Source organism: Vicugna pacos, chromosome 11 (genome assembly GCF_048564905.1).
Source record: "Vicugna pacos chromosome 11, VicPac4, whole genome shotgun sequence".
NCBI lineage: Eukaryota > Metazoa > Chordata > Mammalia > Artiodactyla > Camelidae > Vicugna > Vicugna pacos.
In genome coordinates, this window is record NC_132997.1 from 69,480,312 (window position 1) to 69,504,060 (window position 23,749).

The 23,749-nt window shown below is 40.3% G+C and overlaps 1 protein-coding gene across 2 annotated transcripts in view; it reads right to left on the reverse strand.

The window, feature by feature from the left end:
• Positions 1-23,433, reverse strand: part of HTR7 (5-hydroxytryptamine receptor 7) — an 82,962-nt gene extending 59,529 nt beyond the window's left edge. For both annotated transcript variants that reach the window (XM_006211046.4, XM_072971584.1), the window contains exon 1: positions 22,777-23,433. In XM_006211046.4, the coding sequence (XP_006211108.3) occupies positions 22,777-23,321 (545 nt within the window). In that variant the 5' untranslated portion in view covers positions 23,322-23,433. The remainder of the gene's footprint in view (positions 1-22,776) is intronic.
• Positions 23,434-23,749: the final 316 nt, after the last annotated feature.

The following is a 23,749-nucleotide window of genomic DNA, read 5'->3' on the forward strand; positions in this document are numbered from 1 at the left end:
AAACATGAAATTATAAAAGAAGATATACAAATCACTGAGAGTGGGAGAGGGAGGCAGGGAAATACAGAATATTTTTTTCTTTCTTTTTTAAATTTTTTTAACAGTAGGATGGGTTTGAGATCATGTTACTATCAGTTTAATAAAAACAGTTATAGTAATGGGTTAACAGATTTACAAAAAAGGGTAACCACAAGTCAAAAATTTACAAGGGAGTCACAAAAATTAAATAAAATCCATGATAATACAAAGGAAAATTACCAAACCACAAAAGGAAGAAGAAAGGAACAAAGAGGATATACCAATTCAACTGCAAAGAGAAGTTCAAAATGGCAATAAACACACATCTATCATTAATTACTGTAAATGTTAATGGACTAAATGCTCCAGTCAAAAGACATAGAGTGGCAGAGTGGATAATAAAGCAAGAACCTTCAATATGCTGCATACAAGAGACCCACTTTAGGGAGAAGGACACATATAGATTGAGAGTGAAAGGATGGAAAAGGATATTCCATGCAAGTGGAAAAGCCAAAAAAGCAGATGTTGCAGTACTGATTTCAGACAAAATAGACTTTAAAACAAAGGCCATAAAGAAAGATAAAGAAGGACATTTTATAATGATTAAAGGAGTGATACAAGATGAAGATATTACACTCATTAATATATATGCACCCAATATAGGAGCACCTAAGTACATACAAGAATTACTAACAGAGATAAAAGGGGATATTGATGGGAATACAATCATAGTCAGAGATTTTAACACTGCATTAACATCACTAGACAGATCTTCCAGACAGAAAATAAACAAGGCAACAGAGAAATTAAATACTACAATAGAAAAACTAGATTTGGTGGATATTTTCAGAGCATTACACCCCCCAAAAATAGGATATACATTCTTTTCAAGTGCACATGGAACATTTCCCAGGATCGATCATGTACTTGGGCACAAAAGAAACCTCAACAATTTTAAGAAGATAGAAATTATCTCAAGCATCTTTACTGACCACAATGCCAAGAAACTGGAAATCAACAACAGAGAAACAAAGGAGAAAAAAAGAAAAGCATGGAGATTAAACAATATGTTATTGAAAAAACAATGGATCAATGAGGAAATCAAAGCTGAAATTAAAAAATACCTTGAGACAAATGATAATGAAAGCACAACCACTCAAAACCTATGGGACACAGCAAAGGCAGTGCTAAGAGGGAAGTTTATAGCGATACAGGCCTTCCTCAAAAAAGAAGAACAATCTCAAATAAACAAGTTAACCCACCACCTGAATCAATTAGAAAAAGAAGAACAAAAAGCCCAAAAAAGCAGCAGAAGGAAGGAAATAATAAAGATCAGAGAGGAATTAAATACAATAGAGATGAACAAGACCATACAAAAAATCAACCAAACCAAAAGCTGGTTTTTTGAAAAAGTAAATAAAATCGACAAACCTCAGGCCAAACTCACAAAGAAGAAAAAAGAGAGAGCACAAATTAGCAAAATAAGAAAGGAAAATGGAGAAATTACAACAAACAAAATAGAAATACAGAATATCATACGAGAATATTATGAAAAACTATATGGAACCAAACTGGATAACCTAGAGGAGATGGACAAGTTTCCGGAAACATACTGTCCACCAAAACTAAATCAAAAAGAAACTGAACACTTGAACAATCCGATCACTAGAAAGGAAATAGAAATAGCAATTAAAAACCTCCCTACAAATAAAAGTCCAGGACTGGATGGCTTCACCGGGGAATTCTACCAAACATACAAAGAAGAACTCATATCAGTCCTTCTCAAACTCTTCCAGACGATTGAAAAGGAGGGAATACTCCCAAACTCATTCTATGAAGCCACCATCACCCTGATACCAAAACCAGGCAAAGACACTACAAAAAAAGAGAATTATAGGCCAATATCACTGATGAACATAGACGCCAAAATCCTCACCAAAATCTTAGCAAATAGAATCCAACAACACATAAAAAAGATTATACATCATGACCAAGTGGGGTTCATCCCAGGGACACAAGGCTGGTTCAACATACGCAAATCAATCAATGTAATACATCACATCAACAAGAGAAAGGACAAAAACCACATGATCATCTCAATCGATGCAGAAAAAGCATTTGATAAAATTCAACACCCATTTATGATAAAAACTCTCGCCAAAGTGGGTATAGAGGGAACATATCTCAACATAATAAAAGCTATATATGACAAACCTACAGCCAGCATAGTACTCAACGGTGAAAAACTCAAAAGCTTCCCACTAAAATCTGGGACAAGACAAGGATGCCCACTATCATCCCTCCTATTCAACATAGTCCTGGAAGTCCTAGCCACAGCAGTTAGGCAAGAGAAAGAAATAAAAGGGATCCAAATTGGAAAAGAAGAGGTAAAAGTGTCATTATATGCTGATGACATGTTACTATATATAGAAAACCCTAAAAGGTCCACACAGAGCTGATTCAAGAATTCAGCAAGGTAGCAGGTTACAAAATTAACGTTCAAAAATCAGTTGCATTTCTTTACACTAACGATAAATCAACAGAAAAAGAAAGTAAAGAAACAATCCCCTTTAAAATAGCACCCAAAGTAATAAAATATCTGGGAATAAATCTAACCAAGGAGGTGAAAGAATTATACACAGAAAACTATAAACCGTTGATGAAGGAAATTAAAGAAGACTTTAAAAAATGGAAAGATATTCCATGCTCCTGGATTGGAAGAATCAATATTGTTAAAATGGTCACACTGCCCAAGGCAATCTACAGATTTAATGCAATCCCTATCCAATTACCCAGGACATATTTCACAGAACTAGAACAAATCATAATAAAATTTATATGGAACCATCAAAGACCTAGAATTGCCAAAGCATTACTGAAGAGAAAGAAAGAGGCTGGAGGAATAACTCTCCCAGACTTCAGACAATACTATAGAGCTACAGTCATCAAGACAGTATGGTATTGGTACCAGAACAGACATATGGACCAATGGAACAGAATAGAGAGCCCAGAAATGAACCCACAAACTTTTGGTCAACTCATCTTCGACAAAGGAGGCAAGAATATACAATGGAATAAAGACAGTCTCTTCAGCAAATGGTGTTGGGAAAACTGGACAGCAGCATGTAAAACAATGAAGCTGGAACACTCCCTTACACCATATACAAAAATCAGCTCAAAATGGATTAAAGACTTAAACATAAGACAAGATACAATAAACCTCCTAGAGGAAAACATAGGCAAAACATTATCCGACATACATTTCAAAAATTTTCTCCTAGAAGAAATAAAAGCAAGAATAAACAAATGGGACCTAATGAAACTTACAAGCTTCTGCACAGCAAAGAAAACCAGAAGTAAAACAAGAAGACAACCTACGGAATGGGAGAAAATTTTTGCAAGTGAAACTGACAAAGGCTTGATCTCCAGAATATATAAGCAGCTCATACGACTCAATAAGAAAAAAATAAACAACCCAATCCAAAAATGGGCAGAAGACCTAAACAAGCAATTCTCCAAGGAAGACATACAAATGATCAAATAGCACATGAAAAAATGCTCAATATCATTAATTATCAGAGAAATGCAAATCAAAACTACAATGAGGTATCACCTCACACCAGTCAGAATGGCCGTCATTCAAAAATTCACAAATGACAAATGCTGGAGAGGCTGTGGAGAAAGGGGAACCCTCCTACACTGCTGGTGGGAATGCAGTTTGGTGCAGCCACTGTGGAAAACAGTGTGGAGATTCCTCAAAAGACTAGGAATAGACTTACCATATGACCCAGGAATCCCACTCCTGGGCTTGTATCCAGAAGGAAATCTACTTCAAGATGACACCTGTATCCCAATGTTCACAGCAGCACTATTTACAATAGCCAAAACATGGAAACAACCTAAATGTCCATCAACAGGTGACTGGATAAAGAAGAGGTGGTATATTTATACAATGGAATACTACTCAGCCATAAAAACCAACAACATAATGCCATTTGCAGCAACATGGATGCTGCTAGAGAATGTCATTCTAAGTGAAGTAAGCCAGAAAGAGAAAGAAAAATACTATATGAGATCGCTCATATGTGGAATCTAAAAAACAAAAACAAAAACAAACAAACAAACAAAAACAAAGCATAAATACAGGACAGAAATAGACTCATGGACAGAGAATACAGACTTGTGGTTACCAGGGGGGTAGAGGGTGGGAAGGGATAGACTGGGATTTCAAAATTGTAGAATAGATAAACAAGATTACACTGTATAGCACAGGGAAATATACACAAAATGTTATGATAAATCACAGAGAAAAAAATGTGACAATGAGTGTGTATATGTCCATGAATGACTGAAAAATTGTGCTGAACACTGGAATTTGACACAACATTGTAAAATGATTATAAATCAATAAAAAATGTTAAAAAATAAAATAAAATCCAAATAAAACAAAAATCAATCATCATGTAATGCCATTTGAAAAATATAATTTAGAAAAAGGAAATTTGGATTCCATCAAAAGACCTTATTTTGGCCAGTGTCTTTTATGACTATATAATCCTATTTTTAAAAAAACTAGGGGGGAACTTTACTATTATCTATAGATACACAAGGATATGATAAGGATGGGGAAAAGACCACAACTGTAAAAAAGAATGTGAAAATACAAAATTTCAAAAGGATAGCAAACAACAGGTTTTGGTTACCTAGCTGGGGAGTTGGGAAGAAATAAGAGGCTGTTGGTGATACAGAAGCCAAGACTGAAAGACGTCACAGTCGAGCTGCCCACACTCATCTGGATTGTGCACATTTCTGGAGTGCGTTCTTGGTCCCTGGCACTGGGATAGACGCTAGGTGAGCAAATCCTATGAGTCCTCCAACACTGCTTCTGCTCTTGGAGTTTCCAAGGTCCACTGGGGGGGCAGACTCATAAATTACCATCCAGAGAACATGACAGACATGGTGCTATCACAAACAAATTGATACGGGAACATAAATTCAGGGGGAGAGGAGGGTCAAACCACTAAAGGCTTGCTATTGATTAGCTTTGGCTGTGTAATGAACTCCTCTAAAACCTTGTAGTTCAAACACCAGCCATTTACTCAGCTCACTATTTGGGGGTCAGTAGGACTGTTCTGGGCCAGGCAAGTTCAGTCCATCTCAACTGGGTTTTCCTATGTCTGTGGCCTGGTATAGATCCACTGGTGCCTGAGTCATGTGTGATAATCTCATTCCCCTGACTGGTAACTGGCAGCCTGGGAAATAAGAGGTCTAAGCCATGGGGCTTTCATCATGCAGGGTGGGCTTCTTGACATGGTAGCAGTCACAGAGTTCCCCAAAGCAGCAATAGAAGGCAATTCCAAGTCTCTGCTTGCATCGTGTTTGCTAAAGTCCTCTTAGCCAAAGCAAATTATAAGGTCAAGCCAAGAGTCGACGCAGGAAAGGCTGTAAAGTCACACATTAAAGGCATATAGAAATGGGATGAATTGAGGGCCATGTTTGTAATCTAGCACAAGGTCACACACAAGTGATACCTGAGGGGAATGTCACAGTCTCCTAGGAATTTACCAGGGTAGGAGCTATACCCAGGAAGAAGAGTCAACACAGGGACCACCGTGGAAATGGAAAAAGGTCCCTGACTCACCAAAGATGTAGCAATGAGAGGTTCTGAGGCAAGGTTAGATTTCATCACCTGATTTCCCATTCTGTGCAAGCATATTTGAAACAGTTGTGGCTGTAGTGGATCCCAACATACCATTTCCAGTGTTTATTCTTGCCCCTGGGACTTGGAAGCTAACCCAATAAGGCTGCTCGGGGCAGTCACATAATATGCTCTGCAGGTAAAATCCTCATTATGCTGACCATCCTTAAGGGAGACCTTAATAACAGAACATCCTGGAAGTGAAACCCACAGCATCTTTATAAGTCATGAGAAGCAGAACTGTGCCTTCAAAGACAGCAAAAAGGCTCCTGGCAGCTCTGATGAGGTCCCCACTCGGGTGACTAAGGAACCGAGGCCCACCAAAGCAGAACATACCATAAACAGTGTGGCTTCCATGTCCTTCTTTCATTTTCCCTACCTGTTTCATACTCGAGACATAAATAAAGTCAGTTGTTGCTGGCTTCATTCATTTGTGCATTCATTCATTCACTTATCCAGCAAATATTTATTCAGACCTTCTGCCTGCCAATAAAAGCTGGGAGCACAGAGAGATGAATAAGATGTCTCTGTCCCCATGAACCTCAATTTGGTGTGTGGGGGATACAGAAATATAAACAATTACATTTTTGCACGATGATAATAGAGAAGGAAGCTCAGAGTTGTAAGGGAGGGGCTGCAAGGGGCCCCTAACCCAGACCAAGGTGCCAGGGAGAGCCTCCTGGAGACCACGACATCTTAGCTGCATTGTAAAGAATGCTTGGGAAATAGGCAGAAAAGAGGGGGGCATTCCAGGCAGGGGAAACAGAACGTACTGGGACATGGAAACAAAGGAGGATGGGGTATAGTCAGGAAAACGAAAGTGACACAGGAAGTACACAGAGAATGGGACCGAGGAGAAGGCTAGGGTGTTATCTGAGGAGCAATGACGTATCACAAACCCTCCCCCTCTCATTATCTAAAACCTTATGTAAGATACCAATTATTTATCCTTCCTGACTGACCCACTGAGCACACCTCAGCATGAATGAATTCAAGTCCCTGACATGCTTCAAGTAGCATCTGAATTAAATCCTGGAATTGATTTTGGGCCCCTATTTCTGGCATCAAGGGACAGGGATTCCCTGGTTTGGGGGCAGGCTGGCATTCCCTGAAGCCTCATCATGATCTCGTATAATAAAATAAACAACAAGGACCTACTGTCTAGCTCAGGGACTATTCAGCATCTTGTAATAACCTGTAATGGAAAAAATCTGGAAAAGAATAGACATATATATGTATAATTGAATCACTTTGCTGTACACATGAAACTAACGCAACATTGTAAATCGATTCTACTTCAATTAAAAAAAAAGACCCCATATAGACTTTTCTTAAAGGCAAACCTGATTACTTTTTCCTTTTAGAATGAAAGAAGAAAGAAGAGTCAGAAAGGACATCCACAAGCCTTCCACATTCAAACAATTCTCCAGTTCCAGAGAGCTACCCTGACTGTCTGGTAGAACTCAAATCCCTGGCACAGCTATTACTAATATTAATAATAGTAATAATAACAACACTCTCAGAGAATGGGTGTTTTAGAGGAGTCAGACCATGGGCTAAACTCGTGTATATTTCTATTATGAGGAATGAGGTTTAGAAACAAGGTATAGTGATTAAGAATGGTCACTGTTAGGAGTCACAGAAACAGAATCTGTATCCTGTCCTCTGCCTTCTGTCTCAACAGAGACTTCTGTGCCCTTCCCCAGTCCTATGGGAATGAATTCTGGTCTAAACAGCCCCAATCCCTGACTTTTCCTAACCCAAGCTCCCCTACTCTACTCCCAAGTTTGGCAGACTCATTTATGCATTCAGGAATATTTCTGTACTCCCACTAGTGTCCGTGAGCCTGCAGAAGATGAATCAGACATGGTCTCAAGCCACAGGTGTTTCTGCTCGAACTGGACAGTCATTCATCCATTGATCCATTCATTCAACTAATATGATCAAGCACCTACTGTATGCCAGGAACTCTAAATGCTAGGAAGTAGAAGTGAAAATGAAGCCCATGTTCTTGGCCATTCTAATGGAACTTAAGACATGGACATAAATAGTCACCCTTAGGGTACAATGTAGCAGAGAGAGGGTTGGAATGTAGGTTAGTCCTGCCAATGTGACTTTAAGACATATCTTGAAACCCTCCACTTCTCTCCATCTTCACTACTGTCAGTCATTTTTTATCTTAACCACTGCAGAATCCTTCCCAATGGTCTCCCAGCTTCCAGTCTCACTCCTCTCCATTTCATTCTCCACAAAGTAATCACAAGGAACTATTAAAATTATAAATCAGAGCATATTACCCTAGACTTCAAACTCTCCAATGGCTCCACTGCATTTAGAATAAAATCCAAACTCTTTATCTATCCCAAACCTCAATATGACACGTGACCATTGCTCCACTCTCATCTCCTTCCAGGCTTTCCTTTGATTTCTCTACTCCAGTCACACTGGTGTGGGGCCTTTGTACCAGCTGCTGCCTCTGCCTCCTGATCTTCACACAGCCAGCTCCATCATGTTATTTACATCTTGATGTACATGCAGCCTCCTCAGAAAGGCCTTCCGTGACCACCCACTCTAACACATCGCTCTATTTCCACGCTCCACATGGCACATATTCCTAATGAATCAGTGTGCTTGTGTGGCTTTTTAAAAATTTATCTGTTCCTTGCCTATTTATTCTTACTAGAATATAAGATTCAAGAGAGCTAAGGCCTTTCCTGCTTTGTTTAGGATCTAAAAGAGTCACCAATGAAGACTAAATAATCAATGAACATTGAAGAAGGGAAGAGATGAATCCCCTAGGACTCTCAGCATTAGAAAAGGCAATTTTTACATGTTCAGAAATGGCTAATAAAGGACTGTCACCTTTGTGACCCAGAAAGAAAACCAGAGTGGTAGTAGCCGGCAGTATTCAGAAAACCATCAAATATGAATCCGTGAGGCAATCTATTTACCAAAACAGATGAATCTGCAAAGAGTTCTCTTGAGAGTACCACAGACTTTTTCAAATCGAACATATAGAGCATACATTTCCCAAAATACAATTCTGAATGGTTCAGGCAGCTGGGCCAGACTGATTAAAGACGGATGGAAGCACGCCACTTACGTCTCCCCGTGTTTAACTCTAAATATTGAGAGCCCCCTTCAGGTGGATGGTTCTGCCTGATGTTCTGGATGAAAGAACTATTTGGAAGGAATCCAGCTGCTTCTGTTTGAAAGAGTGGGAAATATTATCAGAATGCCCAGAGATACAGAGTTTGAATCAGAGGCCAGGGTGAAAGTGAGAATACAAACTGGCTAAATGGACAAAAATAAAGCTCCCCAAATGGATGCACTCGAGATGTTCTCCCAGATGCCCACAGCTGCTCAGCCCCAGGGGCTGGCATCCTGGACCTGAACACACAACCTCAGGAGAGGGAGCCCTTAGGTCTGACCCGGCATTTGTCATTTTGCAGCAGCCCTTAGCAAGAATTCTTCGGGCAGGGAAGGCTGTTCAAAAACAGACCACAGAGTATCGGGGGTTTTATTGACAGAAGTGCTCAAACAACCCAGTTGTTTGCAACCAGAAGCTAAATGACTCATAAACTCCTTCGAGAAAGGTCATATCACACAGGGATTGACTGCAAAGCAATAAATACAACCTAACTTTTTAAAGATCCAGATTTTCTGATATGTGAATAAAATCACCGTAATTGATGCTCAACTAGCTAAACTCTTGACGATGAGGCTGTGTCGTTCGTTATCCACCTCTGTATCCCCACAGTTCTCAAACTTCCAGCAGGCAAATAACAAGGCTTTGCTTATTAAGTAAACCTCACCTCTGCCATCTCCTCTAGCTTGCTCCTCACCCATGCATCCTCCCTCTCCCTCTCCCCTCCCCTTACTCTCTTCATCCATCTCTCTCTTTACACACACACACACACACACACAAACACACACACCTGGCCCCTCTGAAGAGGTGGACCTTGATATTCTACAGTGACCTCACCTTAACAGTAACCCAAAAGCTAATAGATGGACTGGAGTGGAGGGTACCCTAGAGTAACAGTAGAGAAAAATGTACCGAAACACATCTGGCCCCAAAGATATTAGATAAGAGACTATGGACTTATACCAATATAATAGTATGATATCAACATCATCACTGCCCTCTCTAGAAGGCAGGAGAGAGCACCTATGACTTGACATGGTTTATACATGACATTCACAAAGCCAACACCCCTCTGAGCCTCAAAAGAGTTGGAATCAGATCTTCCCCCAGCCAAATGGGATTCCACTGTTTTCCTCCTGTGTGCTCTTGGGCAAATAATTTAACCACTCTCAGCCTCCCTTTCCTCATCCCACAAGGCTGGCGGGGATGAAAGTACCCACAGAGGGGTCGTGGGGATTCAGCGAGATGAATCACATACACAGCCCTTGGCACTGGGCCTGGCACACACATAGTACACACTCGATAAATGATGTTGCGACTGTCAGTTATTGCACTCCCCTACATGGGTCTCACCTTCGAGCCTGACAGCTATGGGTTTCCTTCTGTGATGACTGAGCTTGGCTGAAACATGTTTTATTCATTGAAAGAAAAAGGTTCTGGGATTTTCATTTAATTTTGCCTGCCTTTTCACCCAGCTTCATGGCACAGCAATGATGATAATCAAGAGCCGATTCCTGGCTGTAAGCTGCTAAATCTTTCTCATCATTAGGGCTTTGTTTATGTCAGTGTTCTGCATATGCATGGAAAGCAGAAAGTGACCCACCAGCCTACTGTGCCTTGATGGGACAATCCCCTGGGACCACCCCATTGCCGTCATGCTGCTGCTGTTTCATCAATTTCCTAACCCTAATTTGGTTTCCCAAGGAAATTTCTGTGCTGTCACCAAAAGGAATATTTCATAAGAAGCTTGAGAGTAAGAAGTCAAGGCCAGACATTTGGGAATCAGAGGCACCTACCTTCCTTCCCTTCCTCCCTCCCTCCCTTCTTTCCTCAGTCAAGCCACAAAGATTAACTGAACACCTACTGTGTGCCAAGTACTATGCTGGGGGCTGGGGATGCAGTCTCCAACAAGAGAGACCCTGGTCCCGCCATGTGTAATGTACGGATGATCCCACAAATCATGAATTCATTACAGTTAATTTCACAAACCATTAATTACAAGTTGAGGTGAATGCAAGGAAGAAAAAAGTACATGGAGTTATAAGACTGTCTAAGATCATCTTGGGATTCTCAGAATGCTTCCATGAGACAACATCTAGGCAAGGACCTGACAAGTGATAAGAATTAACCAGCCCAAGAGGCAGAATAGTGTGTCAGGGGTAGGGGGTAGAGGGAAATAAAAAGACTTGTGAAGTCCCTGAATATCAAAATGCCAAGGAACTGAAATAAGCTCAAAGGTGCCACATTAGGAAAATATGTTTTAATGTACTTGAACCTTGGAAGTTTTTATTTAAAAAAATTTCCTCTTTTTCCCTTCTAGAATAAAACATTTTTATTTCTTAAAAAACAAAAACAAAAACAAAAACCAAAGCTCAGAAGTGCCAGAATATGGGGGGCAGGAGGCGGGGAAGAGAGATGATATATAAGATAGAGAATTGAATTGAATTGAACCAGATCTTGGGCAGAAGTCAGAATCTCAGGCAATGTTAAATCTGGTCCCCACCTGTTTTTGTACAGCCCCCACTCCCACCAGCTAAGAATTGTTTTCATATTTTAAAACGGTTGAAAAAATTACAAATACTATTTAATGACCTGTGAGAATCATATGAGATTCAAATTACAGTATCCATAAAGTTTTATTGGAACACAGCCATGCCCACACACTTACATATTGTCTACAGCTGCTTTCGCGCTACAAAGGCAGCGGCTGAGTAGTTGCAACAGCGACCATATGGCACACAAGCCCAAAATATTTACTATCCAGCCCTTTACAGAAAACACTTGCCAACTCCTGATCTAGTGAGATAGGCACTTGTCAGATTATACAATTTTTTAAACCATATTAAAGACTTAGGATCTTATCCCAAGAGCAGGGGAATTCCTTGACTCATTAAAGGGTTTGAAGAGAAGAACAGCATAATCCAGTAGTGCCCAAACCTGCCTGCACAGAGGACTAACCTAGGAAGCTTCCAAAATACAAGGCACAAGTCTCACCCCCAGATATCATGCATCAGTCGGGTTTGTGGAATGGTCTGGTATGGGCTTTGAAATTTTTTGAAGATTCCTAAGTGATTCTAATGTGCTGATAAGTTTAGGAACTATGGATAAAATCACATTTGCAATTTTTATTCTTCTCTTTTAAATTAAAAAAATTATTGAAGTATAGTTGATTTACAATCTTGTGTTACAGCATAGTGATTCAGTAATATATATATATATATATATATATTTGTTTTCAGATTCTTTTTCATTATAGGTTATTACAAGTTATTGAATATAGTTCCCTGTACTATGCAGTAGGAGCTTGTTGTTTATCTATTCTGTATATAGTACTTTCTATCTGCTAATCCCAAACTCCCAATTTATCCCTCCCCCCTTTCCTCTTTGGTAAACATAAGTTTGTTTATTTGCATTTTTATACTATTTCTCTCACTTACGGGTTTTCTCCCTCTGGCGGGCTACACATTAGAATCACCTGGGGGATATTTCAAACACACTGATGCCCAGGCCCACCCAGGCCAATTAAATCAGGATCTCTAGAGATGTGCTCCACGCACTGGTATTTTTTTTAATAGCCCAGGTGATTCTAATGTACATCTAGCATTACACACTCTGCTTTACTGTGGGAAAAGGGTAGACACGGGGAGAGCCCTGGGGGGCTACTTCAAATGGTCCGAATGTAAGACGATAGAGGCTTGTGTTGGGTTGCTGGCTGGCGCTTGGGAGCGGGGAGAAGAAAAGTGAGGGGCCAATCAGCAGGACTGCGTGATTGGCTGGCAACAGTGGGGGGCTGGGTGGGAAGTTTCAGAGATGATACCTAAATGTCTAGCAAGCAAATGGGTGCAGACTGATGCTGTTGATTGGGATGGGAACCTTGGAAGAGGAACAAGTTTTGGGGGTGAGAACATTAGTTCTGTTCTGACATATTACAAAAGGGAGGATGCCTATAACACAGTTAGTTAGACTGAGGCTATAAAGGAGGCTGGGGTCAAATGATAAAAGGCCTTGAAAGCTATCCTAACAATGTCTTCCTCGGGTAGCAGGCAACAGCTACAATGATGCAGAGGAACATACACGGGCTTCTGAATCAGATGGTGTTCCCGCCACACACAATGCATGTGTTTCCTCAGCTTCCTCATCTACAGAATGGGATTAAAAATGTTCATAATCTGTCTCATATACCTTTGGCCAGCAGACCTCAGTGACAGCAGAGGCCTCAATAAATACCCTTACAAAGGTGTTATAGAGGTTAAATGAGCTATTACGTGTAAAGTCGCTAGGAATTTATGTAGCACAAGAGGCCCTTCTTCCTAAAGGAGAAGGACTCAGGGACAACTCACAAAAATGTTTTAGAAAGTGGATGTGGACATCAGAGGGGAGGATGAGTGAGTAGGATCAGAAACGGGCACAGAGGTTTAGCAGCTGTGACAGACAACAGGGTGGGATCTATTCATCCCTTAGTTAAGAAGTCAGGGTCTGGCAATCTAGTGGAGCCCACAATCCTCCAGGACCCTCCCAGCACACTCCTCCTCCTTCTCCAGAGTGGCCCTGGTTGCCTGTTTTGACCGGACAGAGCCAGAGCCAGAGCTAGAGCCACCAGATTTACAGTCCAGGGACAAGATGGAGAAAAAGACAAAAAAGAAGAGGATCCTTCCCACTCTCAGAGTATATATACCAGCTAAAAATCAATTTTAGATATGAGCAAGGATGACTGCCTTCAAAGAGAAAGGGGATCCAGCACCCTGCACTGCTGATCACAGCAGAATGAAAGTCAAGAGCAGAACTCAGATCGACAAGAATGAGTCATAGTACCTGGCGAGGAAGCAAGGCTTCGGCCAGACACTTGTCAGAACTAAAGATTACAGCTCTTGTAAACAAACCAGGTGAGTTCCTGTGACAGTGGATCAACCAAAGATGACCCCTGCCCTCACATGTGCAGCTAAAAACTCACGGATGCTGACAGCATTCAAACAATAACTGCATCTGCTCGTATTAATCATACATCGGATGTAAATCCGTATACACCTCACAAGATGTCATCAAATAAATATTTTTATCCCTTTAATATAAAACAAAATACATGTGTAGAAAAGTGCCTAAAATATACATGGATATTTTAATAGTAATTTTTAAAGGGGACCCTGACGTAACTATTGATACAGTCAAGAAACAAAATGTGACACCACCTGGGAGGCATGCCTCCCTGATCACAACCCCTTCCTTCCCACCTAGAAGTAACCACTATCCTTGTTCTCATGATACGTATTTCCTTCTTCTCTGTAGTATTTCTATGTATGTATGTCTCTAAACAATGTTGTTTCTTTCAACTTTTATATGAATGAAATCGCATTACATGTCTTCTTTTCTACTCTGCTGCTTTTGTTCAGCATTCTGTTTGGGGCCCCAAAGTATTTACAGGTGAAATGACATGATGTCTGAAATTTGAATTAAAATACTGTGAAGAAGAAAGAGTTGTGAAGAATATGTTGAATAAATTGGCCAAAAATCGATCACTGTTGAAGTGGGCAGTAGAGAGATTAGGCTCTTTATACTACATACTATACTCTTGGCTCTTAAATACGTTTCAAAAATTTAATCGTAAAAAGTTGTTTAAATTACTTTGCGAGATTCATTTTACAACAGCAATTTTCATTTCAGCAACAGTTTTCTAAGTAAAGTCTCAGAACCAAGAGCATCAGAATCATCTGGGAATTTGTTTGAAATGCAAGTTATTGGGCTCCATCCCAGACTTACTGAATCAGAAACTCTTGGAATGGGGCCCAGTAATCTGTGTTTTAATAAGCCCTCTAGATACTTCTGATGCACGTTCAAGTTTGATAATCACTACTGAGTAGTAGTCTCTTATATGAATATACCACAATTGATTTCTTCATTCTACTATTGATACACTTATGTATTACTTCAAGTTTGGGAATTCTAAATGTGTGGATATTATAAACACTCTTGTACAAGACTTCTGGTGACAAGAGTCTCTCTGGTAGTATACGAAGTGCTAAAATAACAGAGTCATATAGGGTGTCTGTATTGTCAACATTACACGATAATGCCAAACTATTTTCAAAGTGGTTCACCAATTCACAGTCCCACTAGTAATGAATGAAAGTTTCCTCTGCTCTACATCCTTGCCAATATTTGGTATTTTTCAGATATTTTAATTGTTGCCATTTTAGAGGGTTAAACACTTTTAAGTTTTCCAACTTGGGATCAAAAACCCTGTATTAGGGAACAGAACTACCGACATGAAATCATAGTTTTGCAAATAGATTAATTGGTGGCTTTGCTTGGAATGTGCCTGAGGTAGGAAAGAATCTGGCATGATGGAGAAAATGAAAAAGGTCAATATGACTATGCTCTGGAAAGCAAGATGAAATACAGTACAAATTGCTGTTGGAGAGTAAGGCAGGAACAAATCAGGGACCTTGCAGATGTGCTAAAGACTGAATTGTATTCCTAGTGAAATGAAAAGCCAATGAAGGGTTTTAAGCAGGAAATTCACATGGTTATATTTTTATAATGTATATATTTAAAATCTTTCAGAGACGCATTCACTTGTACCTATGATGGGGTTATTGAATGCTTCAGACTAATAATGCTTTTGCTGAAAACAACTAGAAAAGCTGGGTAAAGCACAAATACATACACACACACACACACACACCTGCTTGAAGGCACCACAGACTTTCTGAGACAACCAGGAGTTGAGGGGACAAAATCCTGGGGCAGAGAGACTCACAAACAGGCGAGCCAAAATTCTGCTGCCACGCTTCCCCTTGGGACATATGCTTAAACTAGTGAGTGGGAAGGGGCTTGCTATTAAGAGGCACAAATATCAAAAGAAAAATTGGTAGTCTCTTGAGGATAGAGAGACAAACATTAGAAACGGGAGATACCAAGATCCCAATAAGAAGGAAGGAGCCGAAACCTAAGCTCAACACTTGGCTGGGTAGGAAGCTCCCAAAATTTTTTCTGTGGGAGTTTTGAGAGTCTCCCACTGCTGAGGGGAGGAAAAAAATTGAGATCTGAATTAGCTAGCGAGAGAAGTCACTGAGAAAACCCTATGCTCTCAACTGAAATTCCAAGAAGGCTACACCCTAGAAAGAGGCATTGGCCAGCAGCAGACAGAGATTCATCAAAACTAAAACAAAGCCTAAAGTCAGCTAAGTCCTTAACTGGATTACAATAATCAGTCCCTCAATATGCCTGCCTAGCAGCTATTTTCTCTGGAAGAAAACAGCATCATTTACAATGTCTGCAATTTTTCATATAAAATGTTGCATATACAATCAAAGTTTATTAAGCACATCAAGACACAAACCCAAAATCCAGAGGGGGTAAGAAAAACAGATCACACACAATTACTCAGATATTAGAGTTAGTAGAAAAAGAGTCTAACTACAATTGGTATACTTAGAAATCATAGTCTAACTACGATGAATATACTCAGAAATATACTCAGATATAACAAGTTGGAAAAGTCAGTGAAAAGGCAAAAATTTTCACCAAGAATTAGAATCAATATACAGTATCAAATGCAAAAAAACAGAATTAAATGCAAAAGAATTAAATGGACTGTAAAATTAAGGACTCAATAGATAGGCTGTAAAACATATTAGACAGAAAAGATGATTAATAAATTGGAAGGTAAGTGGAAATTCTTCAAAACTGAAGCACAGAGTAAAATGCAGAATGAAAAAGAAAGAAAAGAGTGTAAGACACATAGGTGATAAAGTAAAAAGATCTAAATTACGTAACTTGGAAGATGTAGAAGAAGAAAGGATGAGACAGTAAAAGTATTTAAAGAGATAATAGCAAACTGATTAGAGATATTAATACACAAATATGAGCATTACTATGAACTTCAGCAGGGTTGACAGCAAATTAACAGCAGACAATAATCAATAATGCCAGACCAAGGAACAGCATAGAAAAATGGATAAAAACTAAAGACAAAAAGAAAATCCTGAAAGCAGGCAGAGGAAAAAAGACATATTATCTTCAAAGAAGTAATAATAATGTTGGTTAATGACTGATTTTTCAACAAAAATGATGGAAGCCTGAAGACAATGGAATAACGTTTTAAAGTGCTGGAAAAACCTCAAATACAGTCCATATTTAGGAAAAATATCATTCAAATGATAGTAAAATCTAGGCATTTTCAGATAAGTACAAGCTGAGAGGATTTGTCACCAGCAAATCCTTACTTTAAAAAATGCTAATGAAAGTCTAATTGAATCAAATTCTTGAACTTGATAAGAAAATGATTCCAAATGAAGGCATGGTAATGTAGGTAAAAGTAAAGACCAATGGAAAAGGTTAACATGTGGATAAATAAGAATACTGATTGTCTAAAATAACAATAATACTGTTTAATAGGTTTTTAAAATATGCAGATTAAAATGCATGACAACAACAAGACAAAAGATGTGAAGGGGTATAAAGAATTAAAATAAGATACCTTATTATCCAGTATTGTATTTACCTAAGACAAATGAAAATATGTCCACAAAATGACTTGTACACAAATAAATATTTATAGAATCTCTTAGTAATATACAGAAACTGGAAGCAATTCAAATGTCCATCTAGAGGTGAATTGATAAACAAATTAAATGGAATACTCCTCAGAAAAAAAAAAAGAATAAAGTACTGACAGGCTAAAAACTATGGATGAATCACACAGACATCATATTGAGCAAAAGAAGCCAGATTTAAGAATACATAATATACCATTCTATTTTATGAGGTTCTGACCAAGAACTAATTCATGATGCTAACAGTCAGGTCACTGGTTATCTCTGGGAGTACTAGAAACTGGGAAAGAGCAAGAGGGGATCACTGGGAGGCAGATAATGTTCAATTTCTTGCTTGAGTTGCAGATTACATCTATGTGTTTACTTTGTGGAAATGCATCAAACTCTACATATAGCATTGTTCACTTTTCTATATCTATTTCCAGAAAGAAGTTTAAGAAATGTACTTCAGACATACAGAAAATTATACAAAGAATAACAAGACTGTATCAACCACCAAGATTAAGCCCAAAAATAAACTCACAAACTTTTGGTCAATTAATCTTTGACAAACGAGGAAAGAACATACAATGGAATAAAGACAGTCTGTTCAGCAAATGGTGTTGGGAAAACTGGACAGCTGCATGTAAATCAGCGAAGTTAGAACACTCCCTCGTACCATACACAAAAATAAACTCAAATGGCTTAAAGACTTAAACATAAAACAGGACACTATAAACCTCTTAGAAGAAAACATAGACAAAACATTATCTAACATAAATTTTAGCAATGTGCTTCTAGGGCAGTCTACCCAGGCAATAGAAATAAAAGCAAAAATAAACAAATGGGACCTAATTAAACTTAAAAGCTTTTGCACAGCAGATGAAACCATAAGCAAAACAAAAAGACAACCTATGGAATGACAGAAAATATTTGCAAATGATGTGACTGACAAGGGCTCAATTTCCAGAATATATAAATAGTTCATACAACTTAGTAAGAAAAAAACAAACAACCCAATTCAAAAACGGGCAGAAGACCTAAACAAGCAATTCTCTCAATGAAGACATACAAATGGTCAATAGGCAGATGAAAAAAATGCTTAATATCACTAATTATCAGAGAAACACAAATCAAAACTACAATAAGGTATCACATCACACCAGTCAGAATGGCCATCATTCAGAAGTCCACAAACGATAAATGCTGGAGAGGGTGTGGAGAAAAGGGAACCATCCTACACTGTTGATAGGAATGTAGTTTGGTGCAGCCATTATGGAAAACAATATGGAGATTCCTCAAAAGACCAAAAATAGACTTACCATATGATCCAGTAATCCCACTCCTGGGCATATACCCAGAGGGAACCTTAATTCAAAAAGATGCATGCACCCCAATGTTCACAGCAGCACTATTTACAATAGCCAAGAAATGGAAGCAACCTAAATGTCCATCAAAATAAAGAAATTGTGGTATATTTATACAATGGAATACAGCTCAGCCATAAAAGACAATAAAATAATGCCATTTGCAGAAACATGGATGGACCTGGAGACTGTCATTCTAAGTGAAGTAAGCCAGAAAGAGAAAGAAAAATACCATATAATATCATTTATATGTGGAATCTAATAAAAAAAAAGACAAAAGAACTTATTTACAAAACAGAAACAGACTCACAGACATAGAAAACAAATTTATGGCTACCAGGGGGTAGGGCAGTGGGAAGAGATAAATTGGGAGTTTGAGATTTGCAGATACTAACTAATATATATATAAAATAGATGAACAAGTTCATACCATACATCACAGGGAACTATATTCAATATCTTATAGTAATTTATGGTGAAAGAGAATATGAAAATGACTATATGTTCATGTATGACTGAAACTTTATGCTGTATACCAGAAATTGACACATTGTAAACTGACTATACTTCAATAAAAACATATATATACAAAAAAAAGAAAGCATGACCAGTATCATTGATATACATGTTACTCCCTTACACATCTACCCACCCCACCAGAGACACCTACTCTCATGAATTTGGGGCTCACCATTCCTCTATACAATTTTATACTTCTACTCCTTGTCTAAGTTGATCTATACAATACATAGAACTGTTTTGCATCCTTTTAAACTGTATATAAAAGGTAATTTGATTTCTGTTTTTAACAGATTATTCTAAAAGGGGCATATGGGAACTTTCTGGGATGAAAAAAATATTCTCTATCTTATTTGAAATGTTGGTTACATGGGTATAGACATTTGTCAAAACTCATCAAAATGTACATTTATATCTGTGCATCTCACTATAGGTGAATGTTACTCACTTAAAACAACTTTTAAAAAACTAAACCATTCCAGCTTCTTCACAGGCAATGGATGAGGGGTGGAGAGAAGTGAAAGCAGGAAGGCCAGTTAAAATATTGACAGTAGACTTGGTGAGTGCCAAACTCATCTCTCTGAGGAGTAAGGAAATAAAGACAGGTTGTGGTCACAGTTCTTCCAGAAGATTAACTGTGAAGTGGGGCAGTAACTGGAGGGAAAAGCGAGGCCCAGGAAGGAGGGCTTAAAAATGGAAGATCAAGCTCCACGCTGTTGAGAGCGAACACCAAAGACAAAGACTAGATGAGTAATCAAGGAAAACACAAAAGTCCTCCAGCAGGGGAAAGGGGATGGGATGTGCAGGCAAGTGGTTTGGTCTTTGCTGGGACACAATGTCTTCCTGCAGGAAACAGAAAGGGCACAAATGCAGGAAAAATTGTTTCTTGGCTAGTGGAAAGACAAAGGAGTTTCCATCCAATGGCTGCCACCTTTCCAGTGATCATGAGTCATTATCTATAAAGGGTGAGGATGGGAGTGTTGAAACCTGTGAAGACTGGCATGAAATTGCAGTGGAAAATGGCTGGAAAAGCATCTCAGCATCATGCAGAGTGGTTAAGAAAAATCAAAGGTTCAATTTTGTACAGGTTGAATGCCCAACAGATATCCAAATTCTTGCAATATAGCATGAGCTCAAAGGCAGGAATATTATTACTCATCTTTGCTTATGCTGTACAAAGCACAGCATAGCCTATATTAGGTACTCAGGAAGGAATGGATAGAGGAATCAATGAAGATTAAAACCATTTCATACTTTCTGAGCACATTTTTATATCGTTGGTCATATTATACAATGGAACTAAAGAAAAAATAGTCTTTTCAGAAATAATCCACCTTATCAACCAATCAATAGTAAATGCATTTTCCTTTTGCTCGTTTTTAGTTCAGTGTGTTCTTGGAAGAAGAGCAATTTGTGGCTTCCAATGTTATAAATTCTTTATCTAAATAAATGACATGTTCAACTTCTAAAATAATTGTTAAGCAGAATTTACCAACGGGGCAATTCCCATCAAAAACTAAGAGATAAGTCTCGACATCCCTATATGAACACGATTTGTGATAATCACATGCGACTGATGAAGAAATTAGAAGCTCCTGGCAAGAAGAATTAACCTCTTCTCTGTACTGGAGATGTTCCTGCTGCTGCTAAGCCAGAAGTGTATAATGAGTAAAAGCCTTTAGCTTGTGTACAGGAATCTCAGAATGGTCCCAGCCAAACCTAGTTGTCTTAGGAGACAAATTAGCACACTGCTGTTTACTTATCATTTATCAATTATGAAACAGAAAAAAGGATTATAAATGCATTACTTCCAGCATAAACTGTTACTTGTTTTATCACACTAAGTTCCATTTAAAAGGGCTCCCTCCATTCATGCACAAAGCACCGTTTTGGTTGGATGAACAGTAGGACCTGTACGCTTTAATTCATGTACATTTTACTTGATTAATTACTACATGTATCGAGTGCATTCTCCTAGTTCCTGTTGCCACAGCCAGACTGTAAATGCATATGGTTTTGTCATTATTAATAACAGTAATTCAGAACTTCAGCTGTCAAGTTTAGAGCTAATAGTATCATATATGTAGTGTGTGCTCTACTCTTAAAAATAATCCCTCGTTTGCTGTCAGAAGCTCCTAGCATAATATGTAAAATGGCAGGATCAATTTTTAAAAATAATCTAGATCTTTTAAGTAAATACAACTACAATGTATTCTTCCCCACCCCGCAAATATCCCCTTTCTTCAGTAACTTTAGACCCTGGCCAAGCAGTGAAACAGCAGAACATGTTAAATAACAAAACACACACAGATACACACACACAAATAGCAGTGTTTACAGGGAGGAATAGGAGGGGAAAAAGATCTCATTTTTGTGCTAGACCATCCTTTGAAACACTTGTCATTTTAAGTTTGGAGGCATCAATTATTTCTCCTATGCTGGAAGTTCTACACATTTAAAGATGCCATAGGTCCACTAAGAAAATAAGCTACCATTTTTCTGTATCATTAAGCTCAACAGGATACCAGTCCTGTGCTGGCTTTAAAACACCAGCAGAATTCTGATTATGAATATTAAAGTTTAATATTTCAGTTTCAAGAGAAGCAGAGTTGTTTTGTGGCCAAAGAACATCAGGACCACTTTGAGTTGTCAACTGCACAATATTTCTAGGACCCAACACTAGCCCCAATGCAGTATCCTGTAATCCTAGAGTCTGAAGAAACCTTGTTGGGGCTGCTATTCTAATCTGACACCCAAGACAGGACTTTTTTTCCCCAGCATCTCTGACAGATGGTCAGCCTCTGTTTCAATTACTCCAGTGGGGGAGTTCTCAAGAGAAGATTCCTAAGGGATATGATGAAATGCTAGAGCCAACCATTCAGACAGGGAGTAAGGTGGACTCCAGTAAGCCTGTCGGATACAGACAGCCTGGCAGAACGCTAAAACCGGGCTTCCAAAAGAACGTGATTCAGAATCAGCAATCAGAGAGGGGCAACGTTAAGACGTGTAGACCCTCAATTCATGGGCCACCCTAGGTCTTTACTTTGGCCTGGGAAGTAGCTCCTACAATCAGGGAAGCAAGGTGGCTTTTCTCCTGCTGATTTCTTAAAGTTAAGAATTGATTCTTTCAGGCTCACAGCAAGGGTCTGTCAAGCTCAAAGGAGATCAAATCCCTTCCTTCTGAAAACCAAGCCAAGGGACCCCCTGGTGGAACTGCTAATGCTTTTAAAATACTCTTAACTTTGGTCTTAAAATTCTCACTACAGTAAACCAGAACATTTCGAGCTCTTCTTTTAAAGGTGTATATGGACTAGGCTGTAACTGAAGTTGTTTGGTTGGTGTAGGGTTGATGCGTGGGGGGTTATGTTTTAAGTGCAGCCCTTCATCCCGCCGTGAAGTCTGGTTTATCCTCCCAGGAAAGAAAAGCGAGCGCGCGGGGCTAAGCTGCCAGCGCATCCCCAGCCGGACCCCGGGACGGGGCGGCCAGGCCCTTACCTGTCGATGCTGATCACGCACAGGGTCATGATCGAGGCTGTACAGCACATGACGTCCATGGCGATAAAGACGTTGCAGAAGAAGTGGCCAAAGATCCACTTGCCCCCGATAAGGTCGGTGACGCTGACGAAGGGCATGACCGCCACGGCCACCGAGAGGTCGGCCAGCGCCAGGGACACGATCAGGTAGTTGGAGGGCTGGCGGAGCTTCTTGACGAAGCACACCGAGATCACCACCAAGCAGTTGCCGGCGATCGTCAGCAGCGTGATCAGCGTCAGGATGGAGCCGATCACAACTTTCTCGGCTCTGCCGTAGTTGATCTGCTCCCCGCAGCCGGAGACATTGTCTGGGGGTGCGTCCCAGGTGGGCACGGGGTTGGCCGTCACCTCTGGGACCCCGTGCAGCAGGTGCGGCGCCCAGGAACCCGCGACCGGGCCGGCGCCGTCGGGGCTGAGGTCCGGCAGCCTGCGCCCCAGCTCTGGCAGGAGAAAGGTGCGGAGGTGCCCGTAGAGGTCTGGGCGGCCGCTGCTGTTAACGTCCATCATCGTGCCGCTGTGCGCCGCTGCCCATGGAGTCGGCGCCCGCGCCACGCGCTCCGGCTGCTGCCGGCCCGGGGGCTTCACCTCGCAGGTTCCGCTCCTCTCAGCCCAGCCATGGGGCCCGTGCCGGCCGCTGGGGGGCGCCCCGACTCGGCCTTGCGGCCCCACAAGTCCGGGTCCCCCAGCCGCAGCGGGCGACGCGGGAGCGCGGCCGCCCGGGGACTCCCTGCGGGAGGCTCCTCCAGCACCCGACGGACGCCCGAGACGCGCGGGCTCGCAGGCTGGCGGGCCGGGCTCGGCTGGCCGTCCCGCAGCCCGCAACCCGCAACCCACAGCCGCCGCGCGGCTCCGCCGAGAGCGCCCAGGAGGCAGCGGCAGAAGTTGCGGAGTGCGCCCCGCCCCTCGCGCCCGCCGCCGCCGCCGCTCCCGCCGCT